Source organism: Myotis yumanensis, unplaced genomic scaffold, assembly GCF_028538775.1.
Source record: "Myotis yumanensis isolate MYYU_CA2020_CCGP unplaced genomic scaffold, mMyoYum1.0.hap1 SCAF_17, whole genome shotgun sequence".
Lineage (NCBI taxonomy): Eukaryota > Metazoa > Chordata > Mammalia > Chiroptera > Vespertilionidae > Myotis > Myotis yumanensis.
This window is the reverse complement of record NW_027223768.1, coordinates 36,504,899-36,523,487: the sequence shown is the minus strand read 5'-3', so window position 1 is coordinate 36,523,487 and position 18,589 is coordinate 36,504,899. Positions and strand designations below refer to the sequence as shown.

Sequence of the window (18,589 nt, the reverse complement as noted above, 5' to 3'; positions counted from 1 at the left end):
TTTTTGCTTTCATGTCTTCCAAAGGAAACATGGATTTCCCACAGCCTAGACTTTCATGGCGAAGGTCACTCTGGGTGGGCTCCGTCCATTGCTCCACTTCACGAACCCCACCAGGTTTCTTGAAGGCAGAAATGCCCCATGATGGCGGATATTTTTAGACGCCCTGTAATCCCTCCAACTCACTCCAAGGTGTCTGAAACCCTGGGGTCGAGAGCCCCGCCTGCTTGGGGTTAGAGACAGGACAGGACAAAGCATTTTTATTTCTGGAAAAAGGGCCCCTCTCCGAGGCCAGCCAAACTCCGGGCGCCCCGGTCGCCTCGCCCTCCCCCACCGCCCACGGCGGGGCTCCCTTTGTAATTAATCCCGATGCTCAAACCAGAGGGGAGGGGCGCGCGTTAATGAGGGAGCGCCCCACACCGACCGGGCGGCAGCCGCTCGCAGCTGGAGCACCGAGTAATTAAATTATTTTTGGAAGCGGGGGAATATGGTGGTGCTGGTGTCGGGGAAATCCCCGTATGCATGGGAAGGGGGGCGCGTCTCTCGCCACTAATTACCATCGGGGTGACTCCCCCTTCTCCAGGCTCCGGGGTGGTGGTGTGTGTGTTTGGGGGGGGTGGGGGGGGATCAAGCTTTCCCTGTCCCAGATTCCGCTGGACTTCGTGCAGCCGCTCGGTGGCCCTAAAGCATTGAACATCGCCATCCCCCGAGGCTCGGGGTCGGTCCCCGACGCTGGGTCGAGGAAAGCGGCCCCAGGAGGGGCTGCAGGCTGGGCAAGGCCAGGAGTCGAGGAGTCCCCAGGCGTTCGATGGGGGTCCGGGGCGGTGCGGGGTGGTGGCCCCGCCGCCGGGCCCGCTCAGGGCCGCAGGCACCTGGAGGCGCCGGTGGGAGGAGCGCCGACTCCGGGAAGAGCCGGGCCGCAGACAATGGGCGCGGCGGCGGGAGGGCGGCGGCGGCGGGAACAGCCGGGGGGCGGCGCCGGGAGGCTCCCCGCCCCTCCGCCCCACGCCGCGTCCCCTCCCCCGCCGCCGCCGGCTCCCGGTCTGAGTCCCGATTCCTGATCCCCGATTCCTAGATACCAGGGTCCGCCATGGGTGCCTGAGCGCCCCCATTGCCCCCGGCCCCCTGCCCCGGGGCCTTGAGGGGGCAGAGGCAGCGGTCTGGGACGAAGAGGGGGTGCCCGGGCTGCGGAGCCCCCTCCACCCCCCGCGTCCACCCGTCGGGCTGGGAGTGCGGAGTTCGGAGCGACCCGGGGCGCTGCGGATACAAAGGCGCCGGGCGGCGGGGCGCCCGCCGAGGCCACTGGGCAGGTCGCAGCGGCGGGTGAGCCGGGGCGCGGGGCGCGGGCAAAGTTTGCAAAAAAAAGAGAAAGAAAGCAACAGAACAGGAGGACAATCATGCCAGGGGCCAGGGGGTGCCCGGCCCCGGAGCGAGCGGGGCGGCGAATGGGGGAAGGGGAGCGTGGGTCAGTCCCCTTCCGGTTCGATCCCCCTCTGCACCGCCGAGTCACCCCCCCAACTTTGGGAGGGGAAGGGGCGTGTGGGAGGGGGCGGAGCCGGGCCTGGAGAGCCGGGGACTTTCCTGGGCCCGGGGTCCGGGTGGGGGCCTGCATGATCTCGGGGGAGCCTGTTAGAGCCAGAGACCGGGAGTGCGTGGAGGTGCGGGCAGAGGCAGTGCGAGGATGGGGTCTGCGGGTGTCGGAAGCGAGGCGCTTAGGGTGCATTCGCACCGCTGGAGTGTGGGGAGGGACCGAGGAGGGGGGCTCAGGGTGTGAAGTGGTGTCTGGGGGGCCTGCCCTGGAGAGTGGAGGGTGTGTGTGTGTGTCTGTGCCGCCCGAGGATGGGGCCAGCGGGCTGAGACCCGGGCCCTGGGCATGCGGGCCCCGGGGACAGGCGCTGCCTCCCTCTCCCCACTCCCCTTTACCCATTTGGGGGGCGGGGGGCTCTGCACTGGTGAGTTTGAAAGGGCTGGTGGGGGACCAGTGTGTACCGTCTTTGTTTTCTGTGTCCTGCAGATGGGCCCCTGGGTTTGGAGGTGGAGGTGTTTTTCTGTGCCTGAGTGTGTGCGTGCACCCAGGGAGCGGCCGGCCGTGGATCTGCTGTGTGTTTGGATATGGATTTCTGGGTACACTCTGGGGAAGGGCTGTGTGTCTGTGGGAACGGGGGGCGTGGGGGGTTCATGGGAAAGAGGTGCATAGGTATGGAGGAAGGTGGGTGTGTAAGAGCAGAATGGGTCATATCCAAATGGGCGTGTGTGCACCTGTGTCCTGGGAAGCCGTGTGACTGAATCTGTGCTCGTGTGCGTAAGGTTTGTGTGTGGATAAGTACCAGTGTGTGTGTGTGTGTGTGTGTGTGTGTGTGTGCCCGCCATAGGTGGTGCATGTTTCTGGGTGTTGGGGGTACTACCTCTTGCCTCTGCAGGCAGACTTTCCTGGCAGAAAACCCAAAGGGAGGCCTCTCTGGAGGCTTCTGAGGCTTCTTGGGTGTCCCTGACTGGGTTCTGGGGCACTGCCTTAAGCCGCTGAGACCTACGGGTGAGAGTGAGTGGGCCATCTTATGAGGGGTCTGTTTTGGGAAGTGGGTTTTTCTAGCAAAGGATGTGTGTTGTGAGGAATAGGGAAAAGGGGTTCTGATTATAGTCCTGGAGGAATCAGGGAGTGGAGGGATCAGGGAAAAGAATAAGAAGGACCCTCGACCCCTCATCATAGGTTGGGTTCTAGTGCTTGGAGAGGTTACATACTTGGCTTTCCAGCTCCAATTCACCCCCTCGCCCCCCAGGCCACTGTTCTCGTGGAAAGCTTTCTTGGGGTTTCTGCCTCCGAGCCCACCAACTGCCCTGCTTCCAGCATCCGACAGTTCCCCAGGAGTCTTGGGGTTTGGAATGGATGCGACCGGGTGCCAAGCAACTGGGGTTTCCCTCATGGGGTTGAGAAGGTGGCGTGGGAGCTCTGGGGAGGCCAGGGGCGGGTGGTCTTCAGGAGTTTTTGAAAATGTGTGTGTGTGGTTTGTCAAATGGTTTCCCGTTTCACTGGCAAGAAGCATGATTGGATGGGGCTGTGGTCTGGGGCCAGGTCTGAGAGCGAGGAATGGGGGCTGAGCTTGCAAGAGGGCAGATGCCCGAGTTGGGGAAGGGGCAGGTACCCACACCCCATCACGTGACAGCACCGTGGGAAGTCCTATTGCCTGGGAAGTGGCTGTATTGCTTCCCAGAGAAGCAGCAGCCACCTGCTTTCCCTTCTCTCTCTCTCTCTCTCTCTCTCTCTCTCTCTCTCTCTCTCTCTCTCGTCTTTTCTGGAGTGAAGGGAGGGGGTGGCCTTTTCCTTCTTTCGGGTGCGCTCCTTGTTTGCCCCTTTCCCTCTCTCGGCCATTTTCCTCTCGCTGGCAGAGGTCAGGCCAAGGCACCCAGTTTTAGGAGCTGAGGCTGTGATTGGCCAGTAGGGTCTCTGGGAAATTGGACTGGAATGTTAGAGGCCCTGATGGGCACAGACCGTTGGGACATTTCCTCTGTCGTCCTCAGGCTCCCCACCTTTCCTAAGACTCTGGGATAAGAGTAGTGGGAGTTAGAGTATGTTGGGGCTGGGTACAGAGGCAGATAGGAAAAGACTGGATTTTAAAAAAACGCATTATTCCCTCCAATCTGGCCCCGTCTGATGGGCAGGGCTCCTGCGGCCAGCGTGTGCCCGCAGCCAGCACAGTGTGCTCGGACTTTGGCACCTTGCTTGCTGCGTGCGCTCCCTCTGCGTGCACGTGTACTGGGGGGCCCTCGTCCAAGGAGGCAAAAGGAAGTGCCATCTCTCATCACGTCCAGACTGGGCCCAGTGGCCACATGCCCCCTCTGCTCCCGCCCCCCTTGTCTTGCTCCTGCTTCTGTTTCCTCTACTTTTTCAGAGGCAGGCCTCTCCGCAGTGCCCGCTGTCCGCTCCTTCTGTTCCCTGGAAGTCTGAGGAAGGGCCCCCTTCCCTCGGTCTCGAGCGAGACAGACTTTTGTCTGCTTCTCTGATTTCCAAGCGGTCCTTCCAGTTAGGAGGTGGGGTGTACTTCCTTGGCTAACAGAAGCTTTGGAGGGAAGAGTTCTGGGGCTCTCCTCATTTCCTCTGAGTTTTAGGGATTCCAGTTGTCTCCTTAGCTCCTCCTTCAACAGCTCCCCACACTCTGAGGCCAAAGGGAAGAGTCTAACATGGTTGGAATTAGCACTAAGTAGCGATGCGATGTTGGGGTTTAAGAACACCATCCCTCAGCCTCTTAGGTGTGTTAGGACACCATCCTCCCACCCCAGAGAGGGCCTTTCTCAAGGAATCCCAGGTCCCCCAAGGCCTCCTTCCCTGGGTTTCAGCTGCTTTTTTGTCACTTCCTAGTTTTGTGGCCTTAGAGCAGCGGTTCTCAACCTGTGAGTTGCGACCCTTTGGGGGTCGAATGACCGTTTCACAGGGGTTGCCTAAATACATCCTGCATATCAGATATTTACATCACGATTCATAATGATAGCAAAATTACAGTTATGAAGTAGCAACAAAAATAATTTTATGGTTGGGGGTCACCACAATTAAAGGGTCGTGGCATTAGGAAGGTTGAGAATCACTGCCTTAGAGAAAAAGAACTTTTGGAAGCCTCACCTGTATCATGGAGTTAAAATAGGTCCTGCCTCTTAGGTTTATGAGTATGAAGTCAGAGGTGGAGAGCACATCACACGGTGCTCGGCACAGGGGACGCCCTCGGTTGTCGATGGAAGCAGCTGTGGTTCTGGTTCTGGTTGAAGATGCGCTGGAGAGAGGGCTGGGCTGGGAGGGCAGCGAGGCTTTGCTTCCGCTCTTCTTCTGGCAGACCATGCGGGGCACTTGCTTTTGGCCAGGAGTTGTGTGGAGCACTGGGGATGGAGGGGCGCACGAGACGGGTGTTCACAGGGGAGACATGCATAAGCATGTTGATCACTTGGCCCCGTGAGTGCTGTGTGGAGGTATGTTCTGGAGGCCGCCATAGAGCAGGAGTGCTTGCTGTGGGAAGGTACGTGGAGATGTGCCTGAAGCTGGCTGGTTTTTTACTTGAGGTGAACTTCACAAAACACAAAATTAACCATTTAAAGGCGAACAGTGGCATTTAGTAGACTCTCAGGGTTGTGCAACTCTGGCCTCTATCTGAAATCCTTTCCACCGCCCAACAGGAACCGTGCCCATTAAGCAGTTCCTTCCCACTTCCCACCCCCAGTCTGCATTCTGTCTGCGGATTTACCTATCCTGGATGTTTCACATAGATGGAATTGTCCAATGTGCTGGCTTCCCGTACGTCATGTGATCTTTTCAAGGTCATCCACGTTGTAGCAGGTGTCAGACTGCACTCCTTTTCATGGCTGAATCATATTCCACGGTATGGATTGGCCTTGGCTGGACTTAAATGACGGCGCTGCAGGGAGAGGCTGAGCCAGGTCAGGGGTGTTGGTGAACCACACACAACTTGGTATTATTGGGTCCCGAAGTACATGGTGGGGACTTGGCCTCAGTTTCCCTGTCTATAAAACCAAGTCCTATGTGGTTGGTGGGATGAAGGAAATGGGAAGAGGAAAGACTGGGATATTACTGCCTTTTCTCGGAGTCTGGGTGGGGAAAGGACTTTTATATGTGTGTGTATGTGTGTGTGTGTGTGTGTGTGTGTGTGTGTGTGTTTATTGATTTCAGAGAGGAAGGGAGAGGGAGAGGGAGAGAGAAAGAAACATCAATGATGAGAATCATCCATTGGCTGCCTCTTGCATATCGTCTACTGGGGATTGAGCCTGCAACCCAGGTCACGTGCCCTGACTGGGGATCGAACTGTGACCTGGTTCATGGGTCAGTGCTCAACCACTGAGCCACACCGGCCGGCAGGGATGGGACTTTTTTTTTTTTAAATATTTTTTTATTGATTTTTTACAGAGAGGAAGGGAGAGGGATAGAGAGTTAGAAACATCGATGAGAGAGAAACATCGATCAGCTGCCTCCTGCACACTCCCTTCTGGGGATGTGCCCGCAACCAAGGTACATGCCCTTGACCGGAATCGAACCTGGGACCCTTGAGTCCACAGGCTGACACTCTATCTACTGAGCCAAACCGGTTAGGGCGGGATGGGACTTTTTAACTCACTCTTTCCTCTTTTCTGGGCAGCTCCCTCCTGTATGCATCTACCCTCATCCCCGTGGATTCCCATCTTCCTGTTCTACTGAGTGTCAGCTTCCCTTCTCTCTGAATTGAGCTGACATTTCTCCTCTTACCCACTCCAGGTGGGTAATCTCGTGCTACTGGGGGGCAGGTGTGAGAGGCCTGGGAGGAGATCCTACCCACACCTGCTTCCTAGCTGCACTCCCTTCTGAAGGTCTGACTTGGTGACCTGACTAGGGTAGCCTTCTGTCATGTCACCTTTTTGAGATCTGGAGAGAAATGAGGCAGCTGAGGGAGAATCTTTCCATTCCTTCCCTCCACCCTGCATAGTGCCCAATAGGAGACAGAGGCCTTCCTTGGGGGGGGGGGGGGGGGGAGGGGGGGCGGGGCTTTGGAAATGAGGTACTGCTGTGCTTGTCCAGTGCCCCTGGCAAGGTTGGTAATTACAGAGGTGACATCTGGGGAGGGTTTGGGAGAAGCGGGGTTGGAGTCAGCAGAGCTGAGGATATCCTGGTAATCAGGGAGGGGCGGTGAGAGGGGAGAGTGGGAAGAAGCTGGGGGCTGGGGTGGGGCAGGAAGCTTGGGGCCCCTTTCCTGGGCCATTCCATACACAGCTGGGCTTGGTGCCTGTAGGAGAGTGGGAGGTGATGGAAGCACAGGCCCTGCGTCACTGTAAGTGAAGGAGGGAGGGGAGGGGAGAGGCTGGGGATCCAGGACCCCTGAGGAAAGAGGCAGAGAGAGGAAGAGGGTTTTGGCTGCTCTCCTAGGCAGTGCCTGTCTGTGGTCTCAGAGAGGGGCTGTCATTTGGGGCCAACACTGTAGCCAAAGGTGATTCCTTGAATTCTGGGTGGGGATTTACTTCTTTTTTTAAAAAATATATTGTATTGTGTTTTTTTTACAGAGAGGAAGGGAGAGGGATAGAAAGTTAGAAACATCGATGAGAGAGAAACATCGCTCAGCTGCCTCCTGCACACCCCCTACTGGGGATGTGCCCGAAACCAAGGTACATGCCCTTGACTGGAATTGAACCTGGGACCTTTCAGTCCGCAGACTGACGCTATCCACTGAGCCAAACCAGTTAGGGCGGGATTTACTTTTTGCAATGAGGCTGGGGATTGGCCTTTTGCCCTCTTGAAGGATAAAGAGGAAGGAAATAACATTTTAATCAACCTCTGTTATGTGCCCGATTCTGTGATATTCTGTATACAGTATTTCCTTGAGAGCTCTTCTTAACCTTCCTAAGTAAGCACTATTATCCCCACTTTACAGATAAGGAAACTGAAGTTTGGAGACGATGAGCCACTCATTAGGATTACATAGCTCCTAAGAGGCTGTGTCAGGCCTGTCTCACTTCATTGCTCTTCTGTTCCCAACGTGCTCTTTTCCTCTTCCCTTACTCTCATTCCAATTAGGTTTGATTTTGCTCATTATTGCCTTTAATCTTGAACTTGAATGATTCCCTGTCTTCTGAAAAGCACACTGGAGTCCAGTTACCAGCCTGAGGAGTAGAGAAGCTTCCCCAGAGGCGGGGATGACCGGGTCTCCTGGTGGAACACCTAGTTGTCCCAGCCTGGGGCATGGCTGCCACCCTGGGCAGAACATCTCCTGGGGCTGGCCTCTTCCTCTCTGCTGGGCCACTTCACCTATGGGTGCTCCAGCCACCATAGCCCGGGGCCTTGTTTGTGATTGGCAGGGGCCTGGCCCTCATGCCTGCAGAGTTTTCCAGCAACCTCCTACCAGTATCCTTTACAGAGAGCTGCTCTCCAGTGGAAGCAAGGGTCTAAAGCAGTGGTTCTCAACCTTCTGCCCCTTTAAATACAGCTCCTCATGTGGTGACCCAACCATAAAATTATTTTCGTTGCTACTTCATAACTGTAATGTTGCTACTGTTATGAATCGTCATGTAAATATCTGATATGCAGGATGGTCTTAGGCGACCCCTGTGAAAGGGTCGTTCGACTGCCAGAGGGGTCGTGACCCACAGGTTGAGAACCGCTACTCTAAAGGATACTGGTAGGAGGTTGCTGGAAAACTCTGCAGGCAATAAGGGCCAGGCCCCTGGTCAGAAGAGCGATGATGTATTTGTGCATGACTCTTGGGAGGGCTCTGGCTTTTTAGGGTAAGTGGGGGTTCAGAGGGAACAGGTGCTGAGCTTGAGGTGTGAATGCGGTAACTTCAAAAAAACAACCACGTGTGATCAGGAACACTTGTTTGTTTCTGAATCACCTGCTTTATCCGTATAATGGAGGTGGCACATAGAAGGGGTGGGGTGAGGGAGGTTGCTGGGTGCGTGGCCTTTCAGCTGGCCTGATTTTCCTAGATAAGAACTGGCAAAGTGTCAGGAGAAGGTTTTCAGAATGGAGAAGCTCAGGCGTGCCACCTGCACCCGTCACACTGTGTCTCCCACCCTCAGGCCCACCCTCCTGCTTTCGCCGTACAAACCAGCCCTCACTGCCAGCGGCCCCACATCGCTGCTGTCTCCATGCAGGCCTAGGCGTGGCCGGCTCCCCCTCACCTACTGCGAGGCAGGGGCTCTCGGGGTCGGGTCGGGGTTGGGGCCTACTGACCGAGTGAGGGAGGGAGGCAGGCGTTGTTGTTTGCCCTGAGGTGGGAGTGGTGTGCACAGGAGGTTGGCCTGTGGGCCCTTACAGCTGGCTCACCTGCCGTTGTCCACCTTCTCTCGTCCCTGCAGACAGTCCCGAGCTCCCTGTTTCTTTTTCTTGGCTCTTCCGTAGCTTACCTGGTGGGCAGGTAGGGGCCAGTCCTTTGGCCCAGCCAAGGGGGGAAGCATCTTGGAGCCTGGTGGGTGGGAATTGTGAGACCTGCCCGTTGGCGAAAATTAAACAGAGCATCCAGGCATCTAGAAGCCCTGGTTCCCTTCTCTCCAGCTTAGCCTCCACCTGGGACAGGTGCCAAAGGGATTACTCACCTTTGCTACTGCACACTTCCCCTGCCTACCTTCCGTGCCAGCCTGACTGGGAATGGGTCTAGGGGAGGCTAGAGAATGGAGGGCCCCGGGGTGTGTGTGTGTGTGTGTGTGTGTCTACGCCCTTGTGTGTGCTTGTGTGTGGTGTTCTGTGGGGGCAGAAACTTTCTGAGAGCTGGGGTGGGGGTAGGGGTGCCAGAGAAAGCAGAGCAGGTCTCTACAGAACCTGCCTGGCCAGGGCAGGTGGAGCTGGGCGGGGCAGGCAGGAGCCCTTCCAGGTTTCAGGGGGGAATGTGCCTGTGGGTGTAAGTGTGTGTCTGTGTTTAAGTGTGTCTGTGGATTTGGAGGGTACCCAGCCTTAGATGGAGGGAGATTAAGGACGTAGCTGGAGAGGGCGTGCCCCTGGCTTCCCTGACTCCTTTTCAGTTAGAACGCAAGCTCAGGTATCCTGGCCAGGAGCCCAGCCTGCGGGCCCTCCCCGGCTCCTTGCACCGGGGTCTGGCGGGGGGCAGCTCTAGAAACAGAGACGCCTGGTGGCCCAAGCACAGCCTCTCCCTTGCTGCTCAGCCCTGTGAGGAGGAGGTTCTGCCCCTTGCCTGGGGCTGTCAGGATGGTGAGCTCATGTCTGGGGCTGTCCTGGGAGAGCGCCCGCCCGGTGAGCAGGGCTCGAGTGGGGCATGTGGTGCCAGCTCCTGGGCTCCCTGGTCCAGCTCTTTCCTCCCCCTCAGCCCACTGAGATCCAGCTGTTCTCTTCTGCCTCCGGGGCAGCACTGTCCCCCAGGGACACTGGGGCCTTTTTCAGGGGGCAGGACTGAGGAGTCAGGGCTGGTCCTGGCCCCCTCTGTGCCTTTGTCCTTTTTGTGGCCCGAGACCCCGCACGGGCCTCTTGGAATGGTGGCTTGTCCACGGCCTGAGGCTGGATGGGAAGGAAGGAAGGAACATCTGGACCCTCCGTCGGGAGTGGTGAATTGTAGGGGCAGAGACCCCCCCTTGAGGGGAAGGGCTCTTTGGTCTCGGTGGTCTTGGCTTTGGCCTGTCTACTCTCTGTCCCTTTGTGTGGTGAGAAGAGGGTTAGGGCAGGAGTCCGTGAATTCTCCTGTGTCCTGGCCCTGCAGTCTTGGCCGTTCTAGAAGCAGAAGGAGGCTTGTGAAGGGACCGGGACTCACTCTGAGAAGAGCACACCTCAGTCACAGCGTGTGAGGTCTTTTTAAACAATGGGGGCCAGAGCGGGCTGCTCACACGTCATGGCCACGGGCTCCCTACCTTCTTGCTCTGGTTCCCCCTTTTCTATGTAGAACTCAGGTTGTACCTCGAAGGCCTCTTCCAGCGTAGTGCGGGCGCCTGCTGCACCGGGTCAGTCCAGGGCCTCCTCCCGAGGGAGGGGCTTGAGGGGGAGCCGGGGAATGGCATGGGGACAGTCAGAGGTTTGGGTACCGCTCTGTCCTCCATGGGAGCCCTGTTAGGGTCCCCCACATTGGACGCCTTCTGCTCCCCACTGGTGTCTACAGGGCGGCCTGGATTGAGCTCACCGATGAGCCTCGGAGAAGGGATGACACTTCGGGAGAAGCGGGCAAAGAGGAAAAACAAGGGGTCTGAGGAGGGACAGGTGGGACTTTGAGTCTCTGCTCTGCCTCAGTCTGGCCTCGGGTGCTTTCTCTCTGAACAGGCATCCAGCTCCGGGGCCACTGGGCTGGGAGGTGGGGCTCCTGGTGGCACCCAGGAGGGCGGGCATCCAGCACTTGGGTGGAACTCACATGGGTATCCTTGCAAGTTGGGGCTGTGGTGGGGGAAGACGGGGGGCGCCCCCATGTCCACACCACTCGAGGGCTGCAGTGGGGAAGGGCGTGCGGGACACATGCAAAGACCCAGGCCTTGTGTGGGAATGAGGGCTTTCATGGGCACCTAGACTCCTCTGCAGGTGGCACAGAGGAAGTGGTCACGGCCATCCTCCCGCGTCCAGGCAGGACCACCCTTCCCTGGTCCCGGACTGAGAGGAAGGCCTCGGTTGAAAGCGGTCCTGTCAGCGACCTGCCCTTTGAGAGGAACACTTTTGGCTTCTTGTCTTCCCCTTCCTCTACCCCCTCCGGTAGTCCCTTCTGAAACCAGCCCACGCACTTCCACTGACTGCAGCCCTGTCCTTGGCGAAGATGAGGAGCAATCAGCACCCCTTTCAGGTGCATGTTTGCGCCCTGTCCCCTCCCCTCTCCTCCCCACCTCTTCTTCTCTGGCTCCCACAGCACCTTCCCCAGCCCCATCTCCGTCTCTGCCCGGCCTTCTTTCCCCGTCCCAGGTCTGGAGGAGCTGGGACTGGGCAGTAGGGTGGCCCTGGACTGGAGCAGCCAAAGGAGGTGGTACCACAGCTACCTGCCCCTGGCCATCGGTCCTCAGCCTGTGCCCCACATGGGGATGCCAGCATCTGTGTCCAAGCCCTCTTCCCCCTGAGCTGCTCCTCCGAGTGGGGCCATGGGGAGGGTCTAGTCTTGGTCTGCATTTTGGCCAATACCAACCTCCCCCTCTCCCCGCCCCCTAAGGCCTTGCTTCAGCCTGTTGCCAGGTTCTGAGTGTATTTTTTTCCAGAGGCCTCCAATTGTTTCCTAAAGAAACCTGATCCCAGAGCTCAGACAAAAGCTGGGGCCGCCAGAGAAGAAACCCCATTCTCTCCCCCTTTGTCCCAAACACCCCCACCTCCATAACCTCCCTGATTTGGATACTGGGTATGGGTTCCTGGACCGGCTGCCATCACCTAGGCAACAGGGGGCTTTGGTTGCCATGGTGACCCATGTGGGAGAAGCTGGGCAGCTGGGACAAAAGCCCCCACACCCTCCCTAACATTCCCCCCAATCCCCCTGAGATGATACTGAGACACATTCCATTAATTTGATTTCTGAAAGGCCTTTGGAGGGGAGAGGGGTCTCCTTTTTGTGACAGGCTCTCTCCCCCTCCCTCCTCCGTGGTCTCCTTTTAACCCCAGATAATCCATGGTTGGTTTGAGCAGAGGACAGAGTTGAGTATGTTTGTGTGTCTTGGGGGTGGGGACAAGGTGGAAAGCAAGGGGACACATTCCCTTTTACAGCCGCCACTCCCCTTCCCCCACCCGAGGCCCTCCCTGCCCCACACCAAGTCCCGCTTCCCTTCATTTCCACTTGTTGATCTCATCCCAGGATCCCTCCCCCACTCTCTTTCCTGGGAACGCTGCCCACTCTGGAGACCCTCCAAACCTCTGATTCCTGAGGCTGATTATACCAGGGAAACTTCTGCCCTTCTGCTGCTCACCCACCACCCCTCTCCCAGCCTCTCCCGTGCTGGGATTACTTGAGGGGACTTGAGGGTACAGAATTGTTCTCTGAAATTTGGTTCATTTTTTGGCCCTTCTGACCGGCAAGGGAGGGTGGAGCGTGCTTTGGTAGGGGTGGGAGAAGCAGGCCAGGGGAGCAGGTTTTACGCTGGGTCTTTAATAAGTAGCTGGGAGAATGGTAGGGCTCTAGGCTGAGCAGTTCAGAACAAAGGGCTGGGAGGGGACTGGCACTCTTGTCTGGTTTGAAATTTATCTGTAGGGGAAACACAATGGCATTAGCCTCCCTCCTGGGTGTGTTTGAAGTGGTGGTTTTGGTCACAGGGGTGTATGAGTGTGTGTTTGTGTGTGTGAGAGGCTTTATTTAGGCAGACGAACACCGGGATTTCTTTATACCACCTGTTTTCCAAGTCTCAGAGGAAGCGTCTGGGGATTGGAGTATGAGAGATCCTGGAGCCAGAGCATATTAATTGCTTACTTAATTACTAGCTGAGTAGTTTATAAAAGCATTTCTTTCACCCCCAGGATCCTCACAGCCACGCCATCAAGTGTGCATTATTATTTTCCCTGTCTGACGAGCCTACCAGACTACAAAGCACAGAGAAGTAGCCTGCCCATGGTCACAGCTAGGTTTTGAATGCAGATCCTTGGGTTGAAATTCCAGACTTTTTTTGCCAGTGCCTGTGGCCGATGTGAGTGTTCGGATGTGGATGAGGAGAGGGAGAGTCGGGGTTCTGGTGGCTCTGTACCTCAGTGACAGTCCTTTTCCCCTTAATGTCTCCACCACGTTGGTCTGTACCCCACTTTCCCTCTTTGAACCTCCTGGTGAAATTCATTTTTTAGGAGGAGGACAAGAAAGAATAGGCCGAGCCAGTGTGGCTCAGTGGTTTGGGCGTTGTCCCCTGCACCAAAAGGTTGCGGATTCGATTCCAGGTCAAAGGCACATGCCTGAGTTGTGGGCTTGATCCCCAGAAGGGGACGTGCAGGAGGCAGCCCATCAATGTTTTGCTGTTTCTCTCACATCAATGTTTATCGCTCTTTCCCTCTCCTTTCCTCTCTCTCTAAAAGTCAATACAAATATATATATATATTTAAAAGAATAGGCTTAACCATAGCAAGAGAGAGGCAAGGGAGACATCTAAACTACAGTGTGGGGCAAACGTAGGTTTACAGTTATTCATATGGAAAATAATACAATAATAATAAGCAATAATACAAGAATAAACTCTGTTTTGTGTACTCACAACTGTAAATCTATTTTTGCTTCACTCTGTATATTGAGGACTAAACCAGTAGAGTGGGTTCTCGGGCAGGTGGAAGAGCCCAAGATGGGAACTGTACACAGTGCGATGAGCAAGGGCCCTGCTTGCTTGTGGTAAAGGTGTTTAGAGAGGTCGGGTTGGGTGAAGGTCTTCCATCTCTGACTCCCAGGTGTGTCTCTGTCACACACTTGCCTTGACACAGGGCCGTGACAGACATCACGAGGCCACGGAGTGCCTCCAGATAATCCCGTTAGTGGGCAGCATTGATTCCATCGTCCTGCACTCGCTGCCCTTTCCCTGGGAGTCAGGGGCATATTCGTTTACTAGGTGGGTGTCAGTTACTTGCTCTGTGCCCATGGGAGGGTGGTGGATACTGTGATAGTCCCTGTTTGCACGTTGGCGATGGTGTCGTTTCATTGGGGAAAAGGTAACAACTCAACAAAGCAAACTCGTTTTCGTCCTGAACAGCGTCAATCTCTCGGCAGCACTTGGGCGGGCCGATTTACTCCCACCTCTGCTGCTGGAAGCCCACTCCTCTGGCCTCACCGTCTCAGCCCTTTGCCTGCTCCCTTTCCTCTGGACACATTTATGCATTGGGGTTCTCAGGGACCTCTTATGTAGCGGCTCATGAGCCACATGTGGCTCTTTGGCCTCTTGAGTGTGGCTCTTCCACAAAATACCGACTTCTGTGCATGAGCCACAAAGTTTCAATCGCACTGTACGTGCGCGCCTGCACGTGGTATTTTGTGGAAGAGCCACACTCAAGGGGCCAAAGAGCCGCATGTGGCTCACGAGCCACAGTTTGCCGACCACTGCCTAGGTCAGTGATGGCGAACCTATGACACGTGTGAATAGAAATTTTTTGATCTTTGCAACCATAGTAAAACAAAGACTTACATTTTTGATATTTATTTTATACATTTAAATGCCATTTAACAAAGAAAATCAGGCTCCTGAGAAGGGCTGTGGGCAGCTCTGAAGAATGAGCAGGATTTGGGTGAGAGTTGGGAAAAGGTGGGAAGGAGAGGTCATTGTCCTCTGCAAAATTCACCAAGAATAGTCAGAGGACAATGACTCATTTTTTACACGAACTCATTTTTTTGGTTGATTTTTCTTTGTTAAATGGCATTTAAATGTATAAAATAAATATCAAAAATGTAAGTCTTTGTTTTACTATGGTTGCAAAGATCAAAAAATTTCTATATATGACACGGCACCAGAGTTAAGTTAGGGTTTTTCAAAATGCTGACACGCCGAGCTCAAAAGGTTCGCCATCACTGGCCTAGGTGATCCCATTCATTCCTATACCTTGAAGCCCCAGCTTCTGAGTCCAGCTACTCTGACACCAGCTGCCCCTTCACTGCCTCTAAGGCCTTGAACTCAGCACGTTGGAAACGGAACACATCGTTTTCCCTGCCCATTTGCTTCCTCCACAGTCTTGCTACCCTCTAACGACACTGCCACCAACTCTTGCTCAGGCCAGAGATCCCTGCTCCCCCTCAGCCAGGCTTCATTAGTCCTGTGGATCCTACCACCAACATTGGGCTCAAGCATGGCCATTTCTTACCGCCTTTGCTGCTCTGCCCATTCAAGCCTGCATGACCGCAGGAGCTTCCATACTAATCTCCCTATTTCTCCTTTTCCTCTTTCAGTTCATGTCTGATAGCTGAAGTCCTGCGCAGCCTTCCCATTGTTTTAAATAGCCCACGAGCCCTTCACTGGGCCCACAGACCCTGTGATAACCTGGCCCCTGGCTGCCTCTTCAGCTCCCATTTCCACTGCCCTGTCCCTCCTCAGCTCCTTTGGTCTTTCAGCTTCTCAAAATACAGCTAGCTCCTCACTGCTGGCCTTCCCACACCTGATTCTCTGCTCTGTGGCTTCCCTTCCTCTCTGCCTGGTTAACTCCTGCTCTCCTTTGGGCGCAGGTGTCATTTTCTCAGGAAGACTTTCCAGAGCCACCCAACTTAAAGTAGCCTCTACTCCCCAGCGTTGTCTCTCATAGGTTCCTGGTCCTCTCCTTCCATCAGTCTACAGTCAGTCACTTGTTCTCACCTGTTTTCTTGCTCAATGTACACCTGCCCCACCAGACTGTAAACTCAGAGCCTGTTTCACCACTGGATACCCACTGTACATAGTTCTTAGTAAGTGCCTGAGAAAGAGTTGTTGACTCAGTGAGTGAAGATCAGGCATAAGCACTCAGAGCATGATGATGATTGATGGGGTCGGGTCAGAGGGGACAATAGAACATTGGGTGCTAGAGTAGGTGGGGGTGGTGGGGCTCCTGAGAAGGGCTGGGGGCAGCTCTGAAGAATGAGCAGGATTTGGGTGAGAGTTGGGAAAAGGTGGGAAGTAGAGGTCATTGTCCTCTGCAAAATTAGAATGTGAACGTGTAGGTGAAAGATGCTGCCTCTTAGCCCACAAATAGATAAACTCACCATCTTGCTCATTTCAGGATGTTTGGCCTTTGGATTCCCTGAACCCTCACTCCTTGCCATCCCTCACCCCGCCTAGTACTAGCACATACGTGCACAAACACACAGACACTCAGCCTCCAGGGGAGCAGCCAAGCTGACCTGGACCATAGCTGTAGGTGTGTTTGATGTAGATGCTGGGGAGATGGTGTCAAGAGAATAGTCAGAGACAGCCCCCTGTGGGCAGACTCAGAAGCTGTGAGGTGGTCTCACTTCCCCTCTCCTCCCCCCAGGTCCTGTGCTCACCTGCAGGACGCTCCTTCAGGTGAAGGAGAGGCCTGGGATAGTTCCTGGACAGAAGCCGGTTGCTTCCTGATTCTGGGTTGGTCTCCGTTGGTCCAGCCTGTTGGCCTGGCCGGCACCACCCTCTCTGAGCCTCAGTTTCCCTGGCTGAGAATAGGAAAGCATTGCCCTGGGTCTCCCCGCCAGGGTCGGGTCACTCTGGGTGGCCTTTGCTGGCATCTTCCTCCACCCTGAGCCCTTGGCAAGATGCCGGGCAGGAGAACTGGGCCCCTGGATAGAGCAGGGACCTGGACGTTCGAGTCTCGGGCAGTGGCCAGGCTCACAGCTCGCTGCGGCTGCCATCTGGGTGGTCTTGCTTCGTGCTGTCCCGTCCCCCGCCCCAGGACCTCCTACCCTAACTAGCTGCTTTCTCTCCCCAGGGGCCGCTTGATTTTCTCTGAGACAAGCCCACCCGTCCAGCAAGATAGAGTCCCTCAGGGTGACGGTTGATTTCCTGAAGGTGCCCTTCGGCTTGAAGAAGCCAGTGCTGAAGGAGGTGGCTGTGGGGCCCCCCCAAAGGCCCCAGCCCGTGGCCCTGGAGCGCTACAAGGCGCGGCGTTCCGACGCCATGGACACCGAGTCCCAGTACTCGGGCTACTCCTACAAGTCGGGCCACTCCCGCAGCTCCCGAAAGCACAGGTGACCCAGGTGGCAGAGGGAGGTGGGAGGCTCCAGCGGTGGGTGGGTACGTGTGGGGGTGGTGGGGTGCGGGTGGTTGTGAGGAGACCCAGGTCCTCCCCCTGACCTTTCTGTGCCTGTTCCCCTGGCCTCGGCTGCAGGGACCGACGGGACCGACACCGCTCCAAGAGCCGGGATGGGAGCCGCGGGGATAAGTCGGTGACGATCCAGGCTCCAGGGGAGCCCCTGCTGGACAATGAGTCCACTCGCGGGGATGAGCGGGTGAGCGCCAGGGGGGTGAGGGGCAGGTCAGGTGTTTCCAGACCCTGGCGAAGCAGAGGCCCACCAGAGGACGGGGGGGCGGGGGGGGGGGGGGCTGGAAGGCTGGCCCAGCTCTGGAAAGGCGTGTGTGTCTGTCCCAGGGTCAGACACTGTTTCAGTGGAATTGAGGGAATCTCAGTAGAAATCCCTTTGGAAGCAGCAGTCTCGTTCTTCCTCATCTTCCGAGAGGTGGGGGTGACCTGGGCTGTGTAGGGGATTCCCTGGTTCCTCTGGCCAATGCTGGTCAGTCAGGCTCCTGGGAATCTAGCATAGGAGGGCGGGGGCTGGATGGGGCCTGGGGTCTGGGCAGCCCTGAGTTTTCTTTGAAGCCTTCAGGCGAGGCCACGCTGGCACCCTCTGGTGTCGGCCTGCAGAACAGCATGGCCTGGGTGTTGGGTAAATGAGATGCGGGAGGAGTGGAGGGGGGAAGGGAGGGAGGAGAAGTGAGGCCGGGGTGTGGAGCCGGGGCTAGGAAGAGTTCTCCAGGACACGGATACTCCTGCTTTCACCTGGTGGCCCGCTGTGCTCACCTGCTAGGGAGGTCAGTAGGCAGAACACAGCGAGAACAGGGCAGAGCTAGGATGCGAGATGACTAGGTTGCCCGTGTCTCATTCCTCCTCTTTCTTCTTGAGAGCATCTTGTGGGGCAGGAGATTCCCAGCCCCCCCTTTTTTTTTTCTCTCACAAGAACTTGTTGTGACTGACATTGGGAATTCCTGGGTCTTGGGGACGGATCAATACCGGATGCAAATGCTTTTTCTCCCGTTTCCGCAATCCTGTCTTCTCCCTGAGACTTGGCCTCTGAGTTCTTGAAGTGACCCTGAGGTGTGATAGGCTCACCTGCTGTTGGGAGGCGTTCCCAAGCCTTGGTCCTTGGGAAGCGCAGGCGATGTGTCTGGGTGAGGAGTGGACCCTGGCTCTTGAGCTGAAAGTGGTCAGTGCATCCACTTTCTACTTTCAGGTCGTTCTCCTCTCTTGTCTGTAGGAAAGGAGCTGCCTCAGTTTCTTAATCACAGACTCTGCCAGGCAGGCCCCGGGGCTCAGGCATGTACCCTAAATCCCGGGTGTAGGATGTGACTCCATAGCCCAGGCGGTCCAGGAGTCGGAGAGATGGACACTGCCCACTTGTCGTCTTGGGCTCCTCTGTGAGGCGGCATGTAGCCTCTTCAGAGAAACAGCTTGAGTGGACCCCACTCAGAAAGGCATCGGGGGGCCCCGGCCTGTCCACCCCCTTGCCTCCAGGAAGAGGCAGCCCTGTGCTGTGGGCATGGAGCTGGCCCAGCAGAGCTGGCTGGG

The 18,589-nt window shown here is 56.3% G+C and overlaps 1 protein-coding gene across 1 annotated transcript in view; it reads left to right on the top strand.

The window, feature by feature from the left end:
* The first annotated feature begins 1,053 nt into the window (after window positions 1–1,053).
* VANGL2 (VANGL planar cell polarity protein 2) overlaps window positions 1,054–18,589 on the top strand; it is a 28,275-nt gene continuing 10,739 nt past the window's right edge. The window contains exons 1-3 of the mRNA XM_070396569.1: window positions 1,054–1,320; window positions 16,736–16,994; window positions 17,135–17,255. Coding sequence (XP_070252670.1) covers window positions 16,924–16,994; window positions 17,135–17,255 — 192 coding nt within the window. The 5' untranslated portion in view covers window positions 1,054–1,320; window positions 16,736–16,923. The remainder of the gene's footprint in view (window positions 1,321–16,735; window positions 16,995–17,134; window positions 17,256–18,589) is intronic.